The sequence below is a fragment of the Vanellus vanellus genome, assembly GCF_965231255.1.
Source record: "Vanellus vanellus genome assembly, chromosome: 5".
NCBI lineage: Eukaryota > Metazoa > Chordata > Aves > Charadriiformes > Charadriidae > Vanellus > Vanellus vanellus.
In genome coordinates, this window is record NC_138910.1 from 78,109,030 (window position 1) to 78,130,325 (window position 21,296).

General features: G+C 38.9%; 1 protein-coding gene across 3 annotated transcripts in view; it reads left to right on the plus strand.

Annotated features, from left to right (window-relative positions):
* FGGY (FGGY carbohydrate kinase domain containing) overlaps positions 1-21,296 on the plus strand; it is a 150,780-nt gene that overhangs the window by 58,400 nt on the left and 71,084 nt on the right. For all 3 annotated transcript variants that reach the window (XM_082484122.1, XM_082484124.1, XM_082484123.1), the window contains exons 6-8: positions 1,225-1,340; positions 15,059-15,187; positions 20,137-20,240. In XM_082484122.1, the coding sequence (XP_082340248.1) occupies positions 1,225-1,340; positions 15,059-15,187; positions 20,137-20,240 (349 nt within the window). The remainder of the gene's footprint in view (positions 1-1,224; positions 1,341-15,058; positions 15,188-20,136; positions 20,241-21,296) is intronic.

The following is a 21,296-nucleotide window of genomic DNA, read 5'->3' on the forward strand; positions in this document are numbered from 1 at the left end:
TGTTCAAATTGTAACATCCTAATCAAAAGAAAATATCTTTGAAAGCACATCTTAGCTAAAAATCAGTCACAAATAAGCTGTCTTGTAAGACATCAAAGAAAATCCATCTTTTAAAGGGGTTTCTCTTTGAGGACAGTTATGATGTGTTTCCCTGAGATGCACCTGAGACGTCTTGCGCTCGATGGTACAGTAGTATTCCCAAGCCTGCAGGCAGCTGAAATTTTCAGTAGTATTTAGCATTTTTTATACCTTCTAGTTTATTGACTTTTCAAGAACAATTAAATACTGATCTTTTGATCTTCTGAGTGTTCAGACAGAAAGCAGTCTGTGTGCTACTAAATGTTCAGTAACGTTGTTTGTATTTTGGGTGGGAATTAGGGGTTGGGGATATGGATTATTTTAGGAGAAAAACATTCTGTGATAGTCTATGATAGACATTGCTGCAAGTTCTCTTGTCTTTTGCCCATATTCTGCTCCTGCACTCTGCCCTTGTGATGCTGTACTGTCACAGTGAAGTTCAGCGTCAGCTAATCAGGAATGAGACTTGAAACAAGAACTTAATATTGCACTCAGCTGCGTTACGGCTAATGCTGTTTCAGCATGTCACTGAATTGTCATCGGCTTCTGCTGAAATACAGACCTAATGATAGTGGTACTTGAACACATGCTGTGCAGAAGCTCTGTTAGTTGGATGCTATTTTGCTTGTACACATTCGCCTGATAAAGACATTTTGTACCTGCAGGTATTAAAGCAGTGCCATTTAACCTCATTACCAGTGCATCCGTAATCTCTTGTAAATTGTAATTCAGCTCGAACATAAGTAATAGAAAGTTTTTCTAAGGATATACTGTGTGCAAAACATTGCTGTTTAGGTAGAGCCTGGAAAAGCAGGAATCTCTCTCTGAGCAGCTCACTAAAGAGCAGTTGTGCTCATGCTATGCTGTCTTCTAGGCATATGCATGGCCTGTTATTTGAGTGATTTATGCAAAGAAGTGGCCAGACCAGGAGTTGTTTCAGCAAAGAATCTTAAACATAAGGTCCTTTTAAGGTATCTCAAGATGTGTGCTCTAAAGAGTAACCATTTTTTTTTCATGTTAGCATTATGCTTGGAATTTTTGACCAGTGAATGAAGAGATCATTTTGCCCCAATTTTTTGTAGTCACAAGTTTAAAACCAAATGTGTTCATTTGCCTGATACCGTGCCTATATTGTCTCTTTTCTAGGTCCCTCTGTACAGTAGTGTGCAAGTGGACGTACACTTCAGATGGAGGTTGGGATGACAGTTTCTGGAAAATGATTGGTTTGGAAGATTTGGTGAAGGATAAGTATGAAAAAATAGGTATATCTGGGGGTTGTTTTGTTTTATACCTATACATTAAAAAGTTATATACATGTATATATAAAAGATTTATACATATATATATAAAAGATCTATACATATAAAAAGATGTTTTGCTGTATTGTTGTGAATGTCAGCAGAATTGTAGCAGGACTTGAAGCTTCAGATAGGTTGATAACAAGGCTGGATGCCTTTCCTAAGTACACTTTTTACTTGGCGTTGTCATCAAAAACTGTTTAAATTTTATGCTTTCTATCTCTGAAACGCGTAGCTAGCCTTTCCGTACGGCTCAGCCTCAGCGATAGAGCGGTGACTGGGAGCCTCAGCTGTTGATTACCTGAAGGAAGCAGCTGATACAAGTGTATTGGATGGCTGGTCACAATGTAATAATTTATACCTGTTACTGATAGCGTGTTTTGCGACCTGTACCAATCTCCCTTAATTTTTTAAAAAAAGTGCTACTTCTGCTTGTTATTATCTTCATACTGTTTTTTTCACTCTCTTAGAGCCTAAGTTTAATTAGAATGGTAGCCTTGCTAATAGCAATTCCTACAGCAGATATTCATTAAAAGTCCATAATGTTAATATACCAGAAAATTTCCAGGATAACTTTATTAGACTTTCCCTGTTAAGTTAATGGACTTTTAATGGATGTCCTAAGCAGACATGTCATTAACAAGAATATTACCAGACATGAATTAAAATATGCTCATTCATCAAAGTTAATTATCTGAAATTTCCTTTGATTTTTTTTTTTTTAATGTCTAGCACTTTGAACAAGTTTGTGCAGCAGTTTAAATGCAGCAGCATGAAATGGAAATGGCATAGGGAGGACTGTAGTGAAATGAAATGTAGTGAAATCTATAAACTTCTCTCATCATCGCAAAATATACTATAAGTCATTTTCATGTTATCAGAAAATTGTACTTGAAAGCTTCGTTGAATAGATTTCAGCTTTTCCCGCTGCAAGTGAAACTGCTTATGCAAAGGTATAAAACCTACTAGGAGTATTAGGCTTTTAGCTTCCTGAGGGTTTAGTTTGAGTACAGTTCTTACAACATCTATCACATGTGGCTTTTAGCAAATCTTCAACAAGTTAAAATAAGACTTGCAATAAATACATGTTTTTACCAGAAAATTGAACATCTCGGCAGCTGGTGGTTTCATGGAAGAGTATTTTAAAAATAAATTATTTATGAAGTGTAAGCTAAGGCTTTAATACAATATTTATGCAATGCACTTCAAGGACAGTGCAAAGCAATTTGCCATTTTAAGTAACTAAACATACATGTTTTAGATGATAAAGTAGCCATTAATAAAAAGAGCCTTTTGTTGTGATGGAAGCCTCATAAAACTAATCTATATATGGCTCAACATTTAGCAAGACAAAAATCATGGATTTCCAATATCAGGCTTGCATTTTTGTTAAAAGACAATGTTTACAAAATAAATCAGCATATTAGCTTCTGTTGATAGGCGTTTCTTGCAAGACAAAAATGTTTTCCTGAGTTACGGGGATAAGTGTCTACTTCCCTGGGCAATTGCGTTGATTTTCAAGAAACGAACCATAGAATACCTGTGTGAGTCTGGGCTGGAATTGGAGAAGCAGAATCTGACCTTCAGAATTGCACCAAGCTGTAAGCTAGAACTTGAATCTTCTGAAGAGCACATACTTATACTCACCTTGAGAAATCCTTTGATTTTCAGATTCTTGGGCTGATTACCTGAGGTGTATCCAAAATATAAGACACTTTTTGTTTTGCATACTAATGCTGAAACCTGGCCTTAGGGAGAATATATGCTTATTTCCATGACCATTTGTCTGACCTTGCTTTTTTAAAAAAGGAAGGTGTTACATGCATTATAATTAGCTGTCTGATAAAATCACAAAAAAAGCAGGACAGTGACCTTCATTCGTGTGCCTATGAAGAGGGAGTAAGGAGCTCTCTATACAAATGTGGAAACAGGTAGCAACTACTCCTTCATTCCTTTGAGTTTATCTCTAAACTACGCCTGTTGGAGTCTCTTGGAAGGGTTTAGCTTCAGAAGGAGACAAAAAGACACCAAAACAAAGCAACTCAGTCCCAGTCCAGAAGCTGCTCAACAATGCTGAGGTCTTTGTTGTGAGCTGTGGATGTGCTTTGCTTTCTGCCACCCCTAATCTTATCAGTGTCCTTTACATGGGAAAATGGGAAACGTTGTTCCAATGAAAGTTTGGGGGGTTTGCTTGTTTTAATGAGTGTTTGGTGTTGTTGAACTTGGGGAGAGCGCTCTGAATAAGCTCAGCTTTACTTTACTGTCCTAAACCATGACATTTACTTAATTTAAATTAATCAGGACAGTGTAGATCCACCTACCGGGAAAATGCCATTCAGTCACTTGAGCATCACTGGTCAAACTGCCGCTGGAGTGGTCTTGTATAGTGGAAGACTCGTTCCTACCAACTCCCAAGGTGTCGGCATTGGTGGTGAGGCACCGTCACTGCGTAGACTTCCTCCCAGGAACCCACAAATGCTACACTGAGCACAGCGAACACAGGATCACACCTTGCACAAACTCAGCTCAGGCTATATTTATAACGTTGCTTCAGGGTGCTGTCCCGTAAGTGAACAGTCTCAGCTGCCGTTAACTTTAGCGCATTATACAAAAGGAAGGCAATTTGTTTAAGTAACTCGTATGGACAAACAGTCAGAGTGTGTGCTTCCAGGAGGCACATCATAGTGTGCTACGGCTGACAGAAAAGAATTTGAAGCAGTAGATTCAGCTGGCTTGCAGATTAAGAAACTCCAAATTGCCAGATAACCTAGGTAGGAGTAGGTTACGGGGAGGTTGTACATGGTCAAAAACTTCTCCTAAAATGAAAACAAAACCAAAACCCTAACAAGTCTGAAGTAATTCTAGTGGAATTTCCTTTTCTTTTCTCAAGCTTGTCCGAGTCCCTGTATGTCTGCTCAAGGTTTGTTTAGCTCAAATACAAGGATGTATTTTAATGCCTGCACTTTCCCCTTATAAAGAGAGATAGCAGTAATTTTCTCACGTATTTCTCCTAAAAGATTAGCAGGCTCTGATTCATCATTTCTTTCTAAAAAAGCAAAATGTCACAAGATAAAATTAGCAACACTTTCTTACTGTAATAAAAGTAAATACATAGTTTACCAGTTTAAAATAGGCAGAAAAGCTCTGTGGGTTTTTTTAATCTCTAGTGAAATCATAATTGTTTCCAATCAGAGGGAACTGTAGATGAATAGTTATGACTAGACTTTTTTTTTGAAATAGCTTTAACTTTCGTGACACTGGAAATATTTATGGAAATTACCTGAGGACAACTTCTTTAATGTATATATTTCTTTATTCTGATAAATACACTTTTAAACATAACTTTTAAAATGTCTTGCCCTTTAAAAATATATTTACTGTCACCAGAGTGGTGCTTGTGGTTCCAGGTAGTACGCTTCTCTTAGTTTCGGTTTAACTTAACATATGACCTTGTTGATAAGGGAGACCCTCACGTCTGACCTTTAGGATCTTCCACAAACCTTTCCCACATCAGGGTGTGGGTTCACTTATGAAAATTCCCAGGCCTTTGACATTTTACATTTCTCAGAGCAGACTAATCTTTCAGGGAATCCACATGATAAGTTGTTTGTGGTCCCTTCTGTACATCATGAATTTACTGATCACGTTTGTGAAGGTAAAAAGTGTTATCTGGAGATACTACAAAATTTATTGATCCCATTAATTTGCCCACCAAGAGAGTAGAAGATGGCTTGTATTCAAAACCACTATGAAAGTGTTGTGTACTACAGGCATTAGCATTTTTCTGCTGTGGTGAAAGCATATGATGAGTATCTCTTTGTGGTATTATAAAACCTAGAAAGACATTAACAATTTCGTTAAAATTTCATGTACTATAGACCTCTTAGGGTACTGAAGCGTATATTCCATTTGGAGGAAAATGCCTGATAAATTTTCACCACAGCTCTCTACTTCAGGGGCTACTTAAGGGACCAAATAATGATTTTTTATTGAATGGTAATATTTTACGCCAGGTCTTTTTTTGGTCGAAGATGGCGCCTTTATCTGAGAGAGCATTGCAGATATTGCAGAATAGGTTTTCTTTTTCTTGTAGATCGTGTGTTGAAGGCTAAAATGTTAGCTTTTGTAAAGGGACATTTTCATCTGTGATAGAGCAGCACATTGATTTTAATGAAGTATTTTTTTGAAAAGCAAGCTTCGTACTTGGAAATACAGCCCTTCGATATGATGAGGATTTCATAAAACCGCTTCCCAGCTTTTCCTGACTAGGAATTTACAGCCACGTCCTCAAAAGAGAATAAATACATAGCTCATGCGTATGGGATCTTTATGAACATCTGAGGCAAAACTGAGAAAAGTATTTGGATTGTTTAAATCTCACAAGTTTTACGGAAATTCAGTGCTTGCCTTAAACTTTGAGTGCTTGAAATTAATATGCTAATGAAAATAACTCTTGCATGGTCAGATTGTGATATCAGCAGATAGGGTTTTGTAGACAACCATCTTCAACAATCCCGTTCAGAAAATGATAAACTCTTTCTTAAAATTGTTTGGATTTTTTTTCCCTTAAACTTTCATATGAGTGGATAATATGGAGATCCGAGTTTTATGCCTGTCTTCAAGCAGCACTTCTCTCTCTGTTTCATAACTCTAAAACTGTAGATTTGCTTAATTTGCTTTAGCATAAGGCTAGTAGAATTCTTTCATGTTTGGTTTTGACTTTGCAGGTGATGGTAGTGTAAGGAAGGAGACCCTCTGGTCCTTAGACATCTCTTTACTTAAATCCCACTCTGGATCTTTTACCCACCTTAAAGAAGAATGCTTCCCATTTTCCACAGATTGCCTCAATCCATCTCCAGTAGGATTTCTTCTGTTTTGTTTTTTTATTAATTTCGTTCTTACATTTTGGCACTGTGTTTTCAGTTATGAAGGATTTGAGTTGACTCTAAAGTGCGTTTATGGTTAGTGGCCTTTACTCCCATATATCAGTACAATAGTGTCACCGTCCTTGTTCCAGCACTCTGTACCCAGTGTACAACCCTAGCACTTTGCAATCTCTTGTTTGTAACTCTTCCCTTCGTTCCAGGACTTTGGAGACTGGAAGCTTGATGTTTTTCTGTACCTTGGCACTTGTGTATGCCATTTTTGACTGCCCTGAAAAGAAGGATCTGTAGAATTTTAAGACTGCATGTTCTTTTCTAATGCTCTTTTATTTGTAGTACTTATTCATAAATTGGTAATAAAGAAAAGTGTATATGATTTGGGACTTTGACAAGATAGCTGTGGCTCTCTTGATGGTACCTGCTGGGTCTCTGGTGTTCCTTTAGGCATCCAAACAAGTGACAAAACAGCAGGCTGTTTGTTCATGAAGATGTTATTATATGAATGGGTATGTTCTTGCATCTGCCGGTGTCTACTTCCACATACAAAACTAATGAAGATAATGGTATTGTGTATCTCCCTTGTTGCACTTAAATAGAGTCTGCTTAGGTTCTGTATTTTGTCAGAAGTAGTCAGTTTTAAGACTTGGAAGTTCTACACATTTATTTACATTTAGGCTGAAAATGGAAGATTCGGTCCAGGGTGGGCGAATACAGTCAATATTAACTTATGCTACAGCAGCTGTGAAGGGAGTGGTCAGTCCATTAGTTCTGCCAGTTTTCTCTCTCTTCCAAGGCCTTTGATGCCAGATGCTCCAGAGTATATGAGGGATTTCCTTGAAGGCTGAGAGAAAGGGATGATTAATTTTTTTTTCAGTTCAGCTTGTCTGCCAGTACTTCATAAAGCTTGATTGTAACAATGAGCTTTAAACACCATACATTGCAAATGGTAGAGAAATATAAATAAAAGGATTCTCTTAAGTATGGGGTCCCTCTATCTGTCTTTTTGGTCTTTTGCTATCCCCAGTAAATTACAAGATATTACAATTTCAAACAAAATTAAAAGGATGAATCAGGGGATATTTACACTTACATGCTGTCAAAATCCATGGAACTTACAATTTGGAGAGTGTTCCAAATATGCTTACATTTTTCTGGCTTCCTGTCATTTCAGTCTGTCCAAAAGCTGTAGCAACTGTAAAGGAGCTGAAACTGGCACAGTGCGAAGAGGTTTTAGGGTGTCTCCTTCCTCAAAGCTTGAGGCATTATTTCATAATAAATGATTCAGCAGTAAGAAGTTAGAAAGAATTTTTCTCAGAAAAGCTACACGTTCCTGTGATTTCTATTTTATTTTATGTTTTTTCCATCTTGCGATCACTGAATCACACGAATGGTTGAGGTTAGGAGGGACCTCTGGAAATTATCTAGTCCAGCTCCCCCCGCTCAAAGCAGGGTCGCCTACAGCAGGTTGCTCAGGGCTGTGTCCAGTTGAGTTTTGAGAATTTCCAAGGATGGAGACTCCAAAATCTGCCTGGGCGACCTGCTGCAGTGTCTTGACCAACTTTCACCTCAATAAAAACATTTTTTCTTTTGTTTAGATGTAATTTCCTGTATTTCAGTTTGTGTGTGTTGCCACATGTACTCTCACTGGGTGCTACCGAGAAAAGTCTTGCTCCGTCATCTTTACTTCCACCCATCAGATATTTATGTGCAAGTTGATAAATGCCCCCTGTTGTCCCCCTAGGCCGTCTCTTTGCTGCTCTTAAAGTCTCGGGTCTCTCAGTCTCTTCTGGTACGACATGCCTCAGTCATCTTTTGTGTTCTTCTCTCAACTTGCTCCAGTATGTCCTGTCCTTCTATACTGGGGAGCCCAGTATAAAATACAACACTCCAGATGTGTTCTCCTGAGCGGGGAGCAAGGCTCACTTCCCTTGGCCTGCTGGTGGCACTCTGCCTAACGCAGCCCAGGAGGCTGTTGGCCATCTGCGCTGCAAGGGCACATCACTGGCTCATGTTCAATGTGGTGTCCACCGGATCTCACGGTCCTTTCCTGCCAAGCTGCTTTCCAGACAGTCGTCCCCCAGCTTGTCCTGGTGCCTGGGGGCCTTCCACCTCATGTGCTTGTCCTGGTGCCTGGGGACCTTCCACCTCATGTGCTTGTCCTGGTGCCTGGGGGCCTTCCACCTCATGTGCAGAACTTTGCTTTTCCCTTTCTTGAATTTCAGGAGTGTCCTGGCGGCCAATTTCTCCAGCCTGAGATATTCCTCCTCTTTCCAGTAACTGTTCTTTAATAGGCTGAGCTAAACTTGGGTAGCTCAGGTTTCTTCACAGTGTTTCCTGGGTGACATTTTCCATTCCTCTTCCACTGTAAGGAAAGGAACCATCATTCACACTGCTTATCATCAGGTTGAATCCTTTTGGCAGATGGTACCTTTCCACTTCTCCCTCCTCTCTGCTGCAAGAAGTGAAGAGTACTGCGTGGCGCTCTTTCATCCTCAGGCTCCATCATAGCTTAGACAACTCATAGCAAGAGCATAGAGCTTTCAAAAAATAATAATAAAAAAATTCCCCACTGTCAACTTCTAGAGTTCTGGTTTCAGGCTCTGTCTGGCTGGGGAATCATATTTTCTTCTACTCTGGCAACGTTGTGGACTTGTGAACTTTCTCTTCCTTTCTAGTATGAAAACTAAGAGCTTTTTCTTTGAATTTATGTTTTTAAAAGTCATAGGAGAAGTTTCAAGCAGACTTTGAGCCAGTTGTGATTGTTTAATATTTAAACTTCTCAAATATTATACTCCTTTCTTATTTTTTATACAGCTCTAAAAAAAGAAAGAAAAGGGAAAAAAAGCATTTCTCAGAATAGTTCTGGTTCATTTCTTCTTTTTACCTGACTCTTCCTCACGCTGAGATAGCTTTCAAAACAGTTATGTCTGCTTTATGAGTCAGGATTCACGAAAACAGAAGGACTATTTCAAACGATTTGCCGACTTCCTCCAAGTCAGAGGCTGTTGGACTCCCTAAAATTAATGTTTAAGTAGTTTAAAGTGTGTCTTAGAACCAATCTGGATTTTATAATTTCCTGTGATGGAGAGCCCACTTCAGACTTAAAGGTTGTTGATTGTTAGTTGCTGTCATTTCTCAAAATTAATGAATTAATTAAAGAACACACTTTATTTTTCATCTGAACTTTAACTTCCTACTCCTGTCGGGCAGACTGTTGCGACGTGCCTGACCTGCACAGACTGAAATTTTCTACATTAAAGGAAAACACTGAGCTGCTTGAGGTTTTCCACCAAAGCTCTTATGTGAACTGTCATACTTCTCGATCCTTGTAATTGCTCTCCTGACTCATTTCTGAACCCTTTATAATGCATCAGTGTCTTCTCAGTACAGGTATTAGAACTGGATACTGTGTGAACGTGGTGGGGAATAAGACTGTGCAGGTATCAGAAGCTTAGCTGAAAGATTCAAAAGCGTCCTTTCAGTAACTGATCAGGTTATTTTTGGTCTGTCATTTCTTTCAGTTTTGAAAACGGGGTAATTATTTCTTCAAAGAGGAGTTGCTATCATGTGAGTTATTAAACAATATCCGGCAATAAAAAACGTTCTGTTAAGTAAGAATCCATAGTTAATACAAACTAAACTGCCTGTACAACCATAGCGATGTCCTGTGCCAACCCAAAGTCTGATTACCTGCAACTCTGAAAGTGCAACAGTAGTCACATCATCTACGTTGATGATCTTTGTATTTAGAGAGACTGTTAGGAATGTTGTACTGTATAGTGCCAGAAATCTAAATTACCAGCCTATTGAAATTATAATTTACAAGCAAAAATGTGAGATCAGGTAGCTGAGTTTGGATGCAAATGCACTGCATCTAGTTCATTAGTGAGACGTCCAAATGTATGTATTGTATACCCCCATGCGTGCCAGCGTAGCGAGTAGTGACCCATGCGTTACAAGAGATTTTCCTTCTGCACTGTTTCACTGAAATCTAGTAATGAAAACTCAGTCACGTCCGACAATGTACATGCCTAATGATCCAATGATGCAGAATGCTTTTTTTCTTTCTCTTTTGACCTTTACCCAGGAAAGCTTATTATTTATACATGAAGTAGCTCTCTCTCATTTGGACAGGAAGGCAGTAGGCTTTGTTGAAGTAGGAACCTATGGGCTGCAGACCAATTCCCTTCTCAGCTTAATGAATCAGGATCTGCCTGCGCATAGGTTGCTTGCTTTTGCCAGTATTTAGCAACCTAATATGTCTGCCTTAAGTAATTACATGTTAGGTAGTTGAGATGTAGTTCAGCCAAAGGCGTAAGCGGTATGGGAGAGTGGGATGGAAAGGACCCAAATTAGATTTGCCTCAAGCTACTGTGGCAGCTCGCATAGACAGAGATGGATTTTGAACTGAAGAAAGCCAAAGTGATTTTGTTTAACCAACTGCTTTTCTCACTTTTAAATAAGCTGGCCTATAATATCACAATTTGTTTTGGTTTTCCTGAATGAAAATCCTGAAGTTTTTAACTGCCAGCTAGGAAATTTTATGGAGGGTATTTCCCTGTTTAGAGAGCCCCGAATCTGACTGTTTCTAACACCCTTCAACCACCATGCATCCAGTCTTAAGAAAAAGTTAATAAGTCCGCATCATTATCCTGCTTCCTTCTGATCTTAGCACTATCTATTTTTGCTAGTGAGCTGGATTAAAAATTGTAGACCAATCAGCCATAAATATCTCAGTTAAATGTGAGTATTGTATGTAATCGAGAGGGATATTTGGTCATGTATTATATGTGTTATAGGGTTGGGACTATGTATGAGAAGAATTATAATATTATTTATTCAGATTACTTGCATATCCTAGATTTTTGCTATTGTGGAGATTATTATAAAACACAGAAACTGGAGATTGCCTACAAGCTTTGTAATGAACAAAGCGTCAGGGGGGAAAATCCCTTCCGTTGCTTATTACGCAATCCATTTGCATGGAAGATGCTTCTTTTTACTCGGGTCCTATTTGTTTGATGGTTATTTAGCACCACTTAGTTTAACTGGATAACTTCTTCAGTTCATGTTATATATCGCTTATTTAACAGGCTCTCTGTTTTGTGTATTGTGTTTCAAATTAAAAAGCATTTAGATTGTCCGGTTTGGGGGAGGCTGTACAACGGAGACGGGTTTGGTCGGGTTTCTTTCTGAGGTTGCTGAGATTGCAACAAGGGATTGATATATCCAAGCTCAAGTTTGCTTGTGTTAAGATAGTGAAGAAAAGGGACATCTCCTTTTGATTTTTTTTTTTTTCCTTTTGTATTTACAGCCTGATATAAGTGCTTATGAAACGCAGCCACGTTCTGCATGATAGATGAAAAGCTGCTCTCAGGGAGTATGTCATAGTTGAGTCAGCTGGGCCCCCTGCTGCGCTCTGCTTTTCTTGTTTTTTACCAAGGTCTACATCCTAAAGTACCTAGTTCTGTTAAATATTAGTAAGCCAGCACAGGGAATTTTGATTACTAAAGTTGACTGAAGATGTATTGTCTGCCTTGTGTGTTGCGTCTGGTAAATAGCTGGTTGCTGTGGTAACCGCTAAAAAGGTAGAGGGTCCTTGGTACCGCGTAAATTCTTTAAACAAAACCTGATCATAGCAGATTCTAACAGTCTTCGAAGAAGGATAAAAGAGGAGGAAGAGATTCAGACAGCTTTTTCCTTTTGTAAACTCGCTGCTTTATAGGGGAAAAAATAGCTAGAAATAGTCTGTCTCGTACAAAATGAAAAGGTTGTGGATGAAGGCATTGCATTAGTGAAACAGCTGTATGAATGTGAAACAGAAAGTTCTCCAGCTTCAGCCATTATGGGTTTGTTTGGTTAGGTCTAATTTTGGAAGTCATTATAGCAAAGGTAAATGACTTGCACAGGAGACTACTGTAAACAAAAGACTCGATACATTTACTTTGGCAGGAGCCTTGAGAAGACTCGCTCCTTTCACTGCCTCTTTTCTGCAGCCTCCTGTGCTACTCTCACTGCCCGCCGCCTCTCTTTCCCTTCCTCCCTCCCTCACACCTTCTTGCCCCTGACAGGTAGGATTTAAGGGGGGGCAGCACCTGCCGCTGAATCGCTGCTGTGGAGCTGTGGAATACCTTTCTTTTTATAGCAGCTGTCCCTTGACTTCTAAGCCACCGTGTTTTGCTCCAGTAAGAATCTCTTCACTCTCTCCTGGTCTAGTACTGGAGTACAGTCTGTTTCAAACGCTTACTTCTTAATCGTGGCCCCTCTTTGGTGGCTTTTTGTGTTTTTTATTTTATCATTTAATAGCTTTATACCTACAGCTTCTAAGCATACTGATGCTTAGCTGAGTTTTCTAGTTTTTCAGTGAAGAGTAAACCATGAGAAGCACAATTCCCTTTCCAGGTCTCTACCCGTGCAGTTCAGTCAAGGCTCTGCCCATTCCACACCTACTTACTCACACTTGTGTGGGTGGGGAGGCAACTTCCATGATGACAGAAGGAGTGCCCATGCAGAGCCTGCTTCTTCCCTTTCACAGAGTTCCTCATGAACATATCCTACGGGCGTAGCAGAGCTTTCATGCATTTCTGAAGGTGGGATGATGAAGTAAAGGGGCAGAGTCAGTATCTTCTCCTTGCTGCCCTCGCTCGCTGGCACCTCTTTTCTGTGCTATCTGACTGTTGGGTGACCTCGGAGACTCCCCTTCACAATCCCTGTCATGGGTGACTTCTGACTGCCGTCACTTCCCAGATTGTGGAATAATTGTCCAGGTTTACCTTGACTCCTAAAACAGATGGAGCATACTCTATTGTTAATTCATGTTTTTAAAATACAAGGTTATTATGCTGCATCTTCAAATCACAGAAAACCCATCCCTGCACGTTCTCACATGCTTTGTGCCCACGGGGGATAGCAATGCTGCTGGTCGTTCTGATACGTAACTAGTACCAAAGGAACCTGTAGGGTCATTTTCTACTCCTGCCATAGAAGAGACGATTATCTTTGTCTCTGAAATTGCTCCCTTAGTACTCATTAACGAGAAATACAGTAATTGAGAAGCTGGTAGGAAAAGATTTTGTCTCATAGTAGCCCTGATCTCTAAAATGGAGTTTAACCACATAATAACTACACACTGAAATGTTTGACCATTATGATTGGCATAAACAAGCCAACCATGGAATTGAGTGCCTGGTAAGAGGTTTTATTTCAGATTAATTTCATCTCATGCTGTATATACAAGATATTTGTATGCTTTCGGGTCAGGCATCTGATTCTGAAGAAAAAGATGCGGTTTTAGCTGCATGAACTCTTTTGAACTTCCTTCCACCTGCAGGGTCTTTGAATGTCAGGAGAAGCAGACAACTTGGTTTTACTGGTATTATTCTCCAATGTCTTAAAAAAAACAGAAAGGTAATACAAAGGGTCTCTTAAAGAAAAACATCCTGTTCTCCAACTTCTCGGGGAAAAAATGCAAAAATGACACCTCTTGAAAAAGCTAGCACAATAGTTTGACTTTACATGAAAAATTAATAAAATACTGACATTTTTTCCTGTGAGAAGATGGTATAATGTCATCGCCTCCTTTGTGTAAGGTAAATGGGGAGGTTTGGTTATTGGCCCCAATATTTGAATGTAAACCCAAAGTCAAGTGCAGAAGTTTTGGCTATACGTACTTGTTTTAAATTTCCAGCGTGAGATTCAGCCTAGCATATCAGAGGCAGCCGTGGGGCTGTCAGTAGAATAGAAACTCTTGGAGCAACAAACACCGAGAAGTTGAGTGTGCTGTCTGATCCCAACGGGCTCCGTTCACTGCGACCGTCAGGAAGCGGGCACCTTCCTTAAAGAGAAGAACCAACATCATTTATGTCAAAGACAAAGATCTAAGTTATATGTATATAAATTGAAGACCCATTTTCCACCTGTGAATTTAATGTCATAACGTTCTTTTCATCTAACAGTAAGGTCGTGTAACTGTATTTCTAAAAGATTATGCTCGTGGGCATTAGTGTATTCCTGATATTGCATGATATGCTACTCCTCTTAATTAATCTCTGTTGTGGAGGATGTTTTACTTCCTTTCTACACATCAGAATGGAGACAAATGCAGACGGGACCTGCCATCGGGCTCCCTGGTGGCAGGACTGAGAAGGAAGGGTTGCATTGCTTGTGGTCGGGGTGACCATAATGTTCATTATACTTCATAAGGCCAATGAAAACCGTATTGTTTAAGCCTGTGAGGAAATACAGCTGCAACAGGAGGAATTTGCTGCTTAAGCCAGTTTCTTTTTCAGAGTTTCTGTTACTATAGCCACCTTATTCCTAGTCGAAACTGCTGGAAAGGATGGAAAAGGAAAAAAAGTGGTCCCTGCGTTGTGCAACAGGTGCAGTTTTCAGTTGCGAGCACGGGCTGAGCTGAATCTGGTTCACGGGCACAGAGTGGGTGCCGGCAGCCTAGTCAGTAACTACCGCGAGAACCTGGGATTTCATATCTCTTGGAAAGATGCCACGCAGAATTTAATTGCTTGTGGTGAAATCTTTCTCTGTGGCTAGATAGGACACGGAATACTTTTGAACTTTTAAATTGCTGTGGGACAGCCTGGTCTGGCATGGTGGTATTTAATATGCAGGCAGATAATGAAAGATACTTCTTAATCAGATAGAGTTCTTTGATGCACTTTTTTGTTTTATATATACACACCACACTAACTTGAGGGAGAGGAAGGGAGTTCTTGTAATAACATAGAGATTTGTTTTTCTGTTTAGTAAATTGACAGGTGTTTGGGTTTTCTTGTGTCTGCCCAGGAAACCACGTCTTGTCTCCTGGAGAGCCCGTTGGAAAAGGTCTAACGCCAGAAGCTGCAAAAGATCTCGGTCTCCCTGAAGGGATTGCAGTAGCAGCATCTCTCATCGATGCACATGCTGGAGGACTAGGTACTCAGTCATATATTTACTATTCTTGAAAACAGAAATGTATTGAATTCATTTTAGAAAGCCATTTTTCTCACAGCCTGTTTTGTATCCAGCAGTTTGCTCTGATGCTATTCTTGTGAAATAGCATAACCCCATCACAGTAACTGCTAATATTGCATTCCTGTTTAGAGAAAGGGTCTATCACCGTTTATTTCTTTTCAGCTGGATTTCCAAATTATGTGTTAACTTCTGCTACTTCCACTTTGAATTCCTGAACTGAAACACCGCTGTGGTGGCGTGCCAGTGTGCTGAGAGTCAGCATCTTCTGTTGCTCAAAACTTCGGGAATGGGCAAGAAAAAAATTATTAATATTCTAAGGGAGAAGACTCATGTTTGAGGCTTGTTTGTAGTTAGCCTTCCTTTGTAGTTTTAGAAGCAATTTATGCTTTAAGTAGTGCAAAAGAGACTTTTTTGCATGCATTTATGCTAGCACAATGTGGGATGTATACCAAACCCCCTCCTTTTGGTCAGGGGGCTTAGAATATGTAAATACTTTGTGTCTAAACTAGCAAACAAGAGTAGAGGAGAAGCTGTCCATTGCACAGTGTTCCCCTTCTGCGACTTTGAACTTTTTATCCGTAACTGGAGTGGGAGGCGTGATGCTTAGGTTTTTTTCTCTTCCAGCACAATATTCTGATGTGCCCACTTTCAACTGTGTTGAAATATATTTGGTGAGGTTCAATGGCTTCGTTTTCTTACTATGCTGTTTGGCCTTATCTAAATACAGTCAATAACAAAGTGATTCAATGTAACATTTTCAGCAGGAAATTGAGGTTTTTTAGTTGGATAGTTTAGAAAAAAAGCCTTGCCTCAGAAAGTTTCAGTGTTACTGAAACAGTACCGTTCAATGGAAATCTATTGCTCATCAGAGTATTTTTCTCTAGATCTAAGTGAAATATGATTAGCTGCTAAAGTACCAGTTTTGTTTCAAATATTTGGTGGTGGTTTATATCTCATTTGTTCTTCTAGAAGTTATGGCAGGGAACTTTTTAAATGTTTAAATCCATTTACTTTGCTTCTAATATCTGTTTCTGATAAGCTTAAGTAATCATGTAGATTGCTTTTCTTATTACCTCAGAAGGATTAGATATAGCTCCAGCTGCAAAAAGGGAGAGTGAGTTTTAGTGTCATAGTTGTAAATGTGCTGTGTCCCTACTATTGTGACTTACTTAAAAATTTGTTTGTGTCAATTAGTGTCCTAATTGCATAAAAATGTCTGTAAAATATGTGGCCTGGCAGTTCTGTGTTCTTGAAAATGATGTAATAATAAGCTGACCTGAAATAATGAACTTGCTGAAAACTGGATTGTCACAGAGCACATGAAAATGGCAACGGAGGGTCCTCGTTTAATTAGTATCATTATGCAAGTACTGGATTCAGAGCACTAAAAGTTTGCCCGGTAAATTTCATGTGCTGAAATCAATGAACTGGATTTAAAGAAGAATAGAAAGCAACTGTCTCATCATTTGCTATAGGCTTCTGTAAAGAAATTCTAACATGAGAAATGTATAGCTACTGGCACCCAGCAGAGTAAAACTTCAGTGGATAGAGACAGTCTGCTTATGCTAGTCCTGTTTGTCAGAATATGTTTTCCCAGATGGCACCACAAACACTAGCAGACTCCTGAAATGACTGCCAGGAGAAAAAAAATGTATAGGTGGTTGTTAGAGAGGGAGAGACGCGTTACAGAGGGAAGAGTCAGTAATGCAATGGGAGAACCTGCATGCTAATCACATGATAACTGAATAGACTCTGGGAGAAGAGGAAGATTTAAGATGGAACTCATCCTTCTTGAATCTGGGAAGGGTAATAAATAGGTGGGGAAAGTAGTAGAAAAATCACAAAAAAGGAAAATATTTGGATAGCAAAAGGGACAGCAGGAGCAAAAGGAGAGCTGGAGAGTGCAAATGTATGTAAAGAGAATTAGTAGTGTGGCTACATCTCAAATACTAAATAGCCCTCCTTCATCCATAGCAGTTCATAACAAGAACCTAAATCTTTTTTGAGTCTAGTTTAGCCTACAGCGTGTAGAATACAGAGCTGAAAATTCTGAAGGAAAAACAGAAAAGCAAAAGGAAAACACAGATAATAGAACTAGGAAGTGAAATTGTGTTCTAATTAAAAGATATTAAGGATGGCAATGCACTAAAAAGCATATTAATCTTTTAATAGAGATAAAAGAGGAACAGGAGAAAAGAAAAAAGGGAAGAGATTTGAAATTGAATTAAAATGTGAAAGTATTGGAAATAATTCTTGTAGTTGATGTAAAACTTTTGTGAAGGTACTGATGTGTGTTTTAGTGCTTACTGTGCTGTGATCTGTATTGAAATATTGAGGTTTACAATTTGTTTGAAGGGTATGACGTGTATATTAGTAAGCATTAGATTAGTTTGTGGGACAAGAACATCCATTGGGTGTCGTTATTCTTATTCTTGAACACATTCTGCTGGTTGTTTTAAAAATAATCTGTAACAGCAGAGTAATGAAAAAGGCTCTTTTGTATCCTGCAGGCTAAACCAAAATGACATGATGGACATCTTGTTTTCAGTGTTAATAACTTTTGACACACTGTTCAGATCTGCTTTTGGCTGGGTATAAAGTGTGTTTTTGCTGGACAGGTTCCTGAAGTTTATGAAGGCTTCAAAGTTTTGAGTAAAATAAGGTAAAGATAATGAATTATGTAATACGTATGTCTGTGGAGGTCATCTATGACTCCTGAATCGGTCCATCTGATACCTATTATGGAAAAAATAAAAATCGAAAAGCCAAGTAATTATGTCTTACGTTTGACCTACTGTACCAATTTTAAAGAGCCTACAGATAAAAATGCGAGTATGGGAGGCCAGTCTTTTGGGACTGGCTTCATAAAAATAATGTTGATGTTGCACCTTTTAAAAAGACATCGGCATTGTTTCAGCAAAAGTAGATAATTTACTATATGGTTTCTGAAATACTTTGTCACTGTGGAAGAGGTCCAAAAGTCTGCATGCTAAGTAAGCCTTGCCTGCTCTTCTGACATCTCTCCTACGGTTTGCGTGGTATACAGAGTTCTTGTTCTCAGTCTCTCTTGAGAATCTTGAAAAGATTTTGGGTCTGCCTCAGAGTATAAAAAATTCCAACTAAGTTAAAGGTGAAAGTGACTTAGTAATTAAATAATTTTTAGTGAATAAAAGATCTAATCTTTCATTGTTATGAGAATGTTCCAGACATTATTTGCTGTCTGACTTCAATTAATCACAAATAGGAAGACTCTAACAACTCTATAAACACTAGGAAAGCCACTGACAAAGTCCCACTGATTTCAAAAAGGCTCAGAATGCGTATTTTGCAGAACGCATGTTTTCTTAGTGATTAAAAAATACCTAAACATAAGGCTCTTCAATTTTGTATTGTTTATGAAAATACATTTGCAACATATGCTGACAGTTCAGTTTAATAGATTTGTTCCCTCTGAAGTGTGAATAGTATTTTTAACTCCTTTAAGAAATTCTAACACAATGTTGCCTGGTACTGGAAATTGCCTTTTAGACAGTCCTATCCAAAATTCTTAATATGAACTCATGCATGTCTGTGTTGGAGCTCTGAAAAATAAGGCATAAGAGGTAGAAGCCGTACTTTCAGCTTTCTGTTGTTCATTACAAATAAACTCTGTGTAAGACAGCTATGCTATTACATAGTGACAAGCCAGCTAGGATAAAAGGACATAAGGACAGATTTTTGAGGACTGTAAAATTTTAGCCCTTAATTTTCTGATTATTTAGGTGACTTCCAACCATGGTAATACCATGGCAATCCCGATAATAGAAACCCCGATAGACCAACTTGGTAACAGAATCTTGCAGTGGTGACCTAAACAAGAAGGTGTTAATGAAACGTAGCATACTAACCAGCAGTAACACTTGGCGTCTTTTACAATGTTCAGCAAATGCTTTCCTGATCCTTCTACAGTGAGGAGAAAGATATTTTTTTTTAGCAGGATTAGCAAACTGGTCACCGGACTCCGCATTGCAGATGCATCTACAATCTGCAGTTTGCCAGTTGAAAAGTAATGCTCAAGAAAAAAAAAAAGACAAACAAAAGGCTATTACTTGTTGGGCTGCTGCATTTTGCTGGGTGCAGCACAACATGATGCAAGAATGCAGCCTAGGAGAGGAGGGGAGAGGGCAGGGTTTCCACTTTCGCCTCCCCTTAAGCGAATTAAGCATGATGTGATGCATGCTGAAGCTTGGCTGTAGGTCTGCCACATTCTCTAAGCCAGCTCCTGGCTCCTCTCTGGCATCTCCTGGGCATATGTTTCTGCTGCAGGCTGAGTGCTTGCTGAGGTTGTCCTCCGTCCTGTCCTGTCCTGCATGCAGAAGCTCCTCCGAGCCAAGCACAGTTCCTCTAAGGGAAGGAGTAATCTTCCTTTAGATGGCTCTGGCTGACATGGACAGAACAGCAGCAGCAGTCAAGACAACAAAACTGGCAGCCTTCCAGTCTTCTGCCAAGTTACCCCTCACTCCAACTCATCCCCTGACAAAACACATCATACAGTGTATGCCTGATAAACTGTGAACAAACAAACATATCTGCAGTCTACCGTACCGCTTTTCACAACAGGGCAGTCTTTTATTCTGTGTGTTAGTGTACTACCTAAGAGAATAAAGGTCAGGTTGTAGTCAACATAACATTTAAACATTATGACCATAAACATGAGCATAGAATAAATCATCTTGTGTCCTCATGTATCAGGGATAAAAGTACATTTTTATCTGACTTGATAAAATAACTTTGTTTATTGACTAAGTAGACTTTTTTAATTTGTGTCAATGGTGTGATATACTCAGCAATTATTTGTGCGTAGAAAAGCTCTGTTTTGTGAGAGTTGGCTTACTCTTCTTTAAAATAGAATTTTAATTTTGTTTTAATAGGAGTAATTGGAGCAGATGTGAAAGGACATAACCTGCCATGTGAGAACCAGCCAATTACATCCCGAGTTGCTATGATCTGTGGAACATCTTCATGCCACATGGGGGTAGGTTGTATGCGTAGTCCTAATTTGTATAGAATATACTAACTGAAGTTTCTGAAGGGAAAAATGACCTTTGTCCTTCTCACCCTTTTCCTTTCCCTTGAATTTTTTCTGGTAACTCTATCTTTACCTTTGGATATTAATTATATATTACCATGCATTTGCTATTAAGCAAGAACTTTAATAGTAGTAGAAATCAATACTGAAAAATGACATGGAAAGTAAAAACCACGATGCTAGAGTGGCTTAAAGAGCAGCCTGAAATCTGAGCCAAAGACTCTGAGCTTGAGTTATCCGTGACGAGCCTGTCACTAATGCGTTACAGAATAGTGTCTTTGGAGAAGGAGAGCATGTCTTCAGTCACAGCCCTTCTCCCCCACCTCGTCACTTAATCATTATAAATCCTTCTACCTCTGAAAGTTGCCATGATGTATAGAATTATGATATGTATCGTGACTAAAAAGAAAGAAAAACCCCAATAAGCAATTTTCACTTTGCTAATTTTTCTTAGTGAATTAATACAAAAGCTTTTTCTGAGATTGCAATTAAAATTTAGTGTCTGCTTTTGAAATTTATACCTTTTTAAAATGTATGAGCCTGAAAGCATTCCATTTAGATAAGTACCCTTTTCTGCCACATTTTTTATTTAAAACTAATTTTGGTCTTAAATTTCGACTGATTATAATTTGGATTTTTCCTGAACAAGCAAATGGCAATGGGAGTGCTAGAGGTTTTTAGAGCAGACTAACATGCTTCATGAAGAGTGATCTCCAGTAGAGTAAAAGAAAGGAAACTGATAATAAAACATCAGGCTTAACAGTAAGTTAAGTTGTCTTCGTAGTAACACCATGAATACATGGTGATCTTGAGCATGAATAAATGGTGATCTTGTCACATGGATTGTAGTTCAGCAAAGCATTTAAGCACATGATTGGATTTAAAGAAGTGAATAATTCCACTATTGTGAAGCAGAGCATTTAACAAAAGCTTAAGTCCTGTAGACCAATTGGAATATTTGTGGATTCCTTCCTAAACAAGAGTTTCAAACCTCAAACTCCA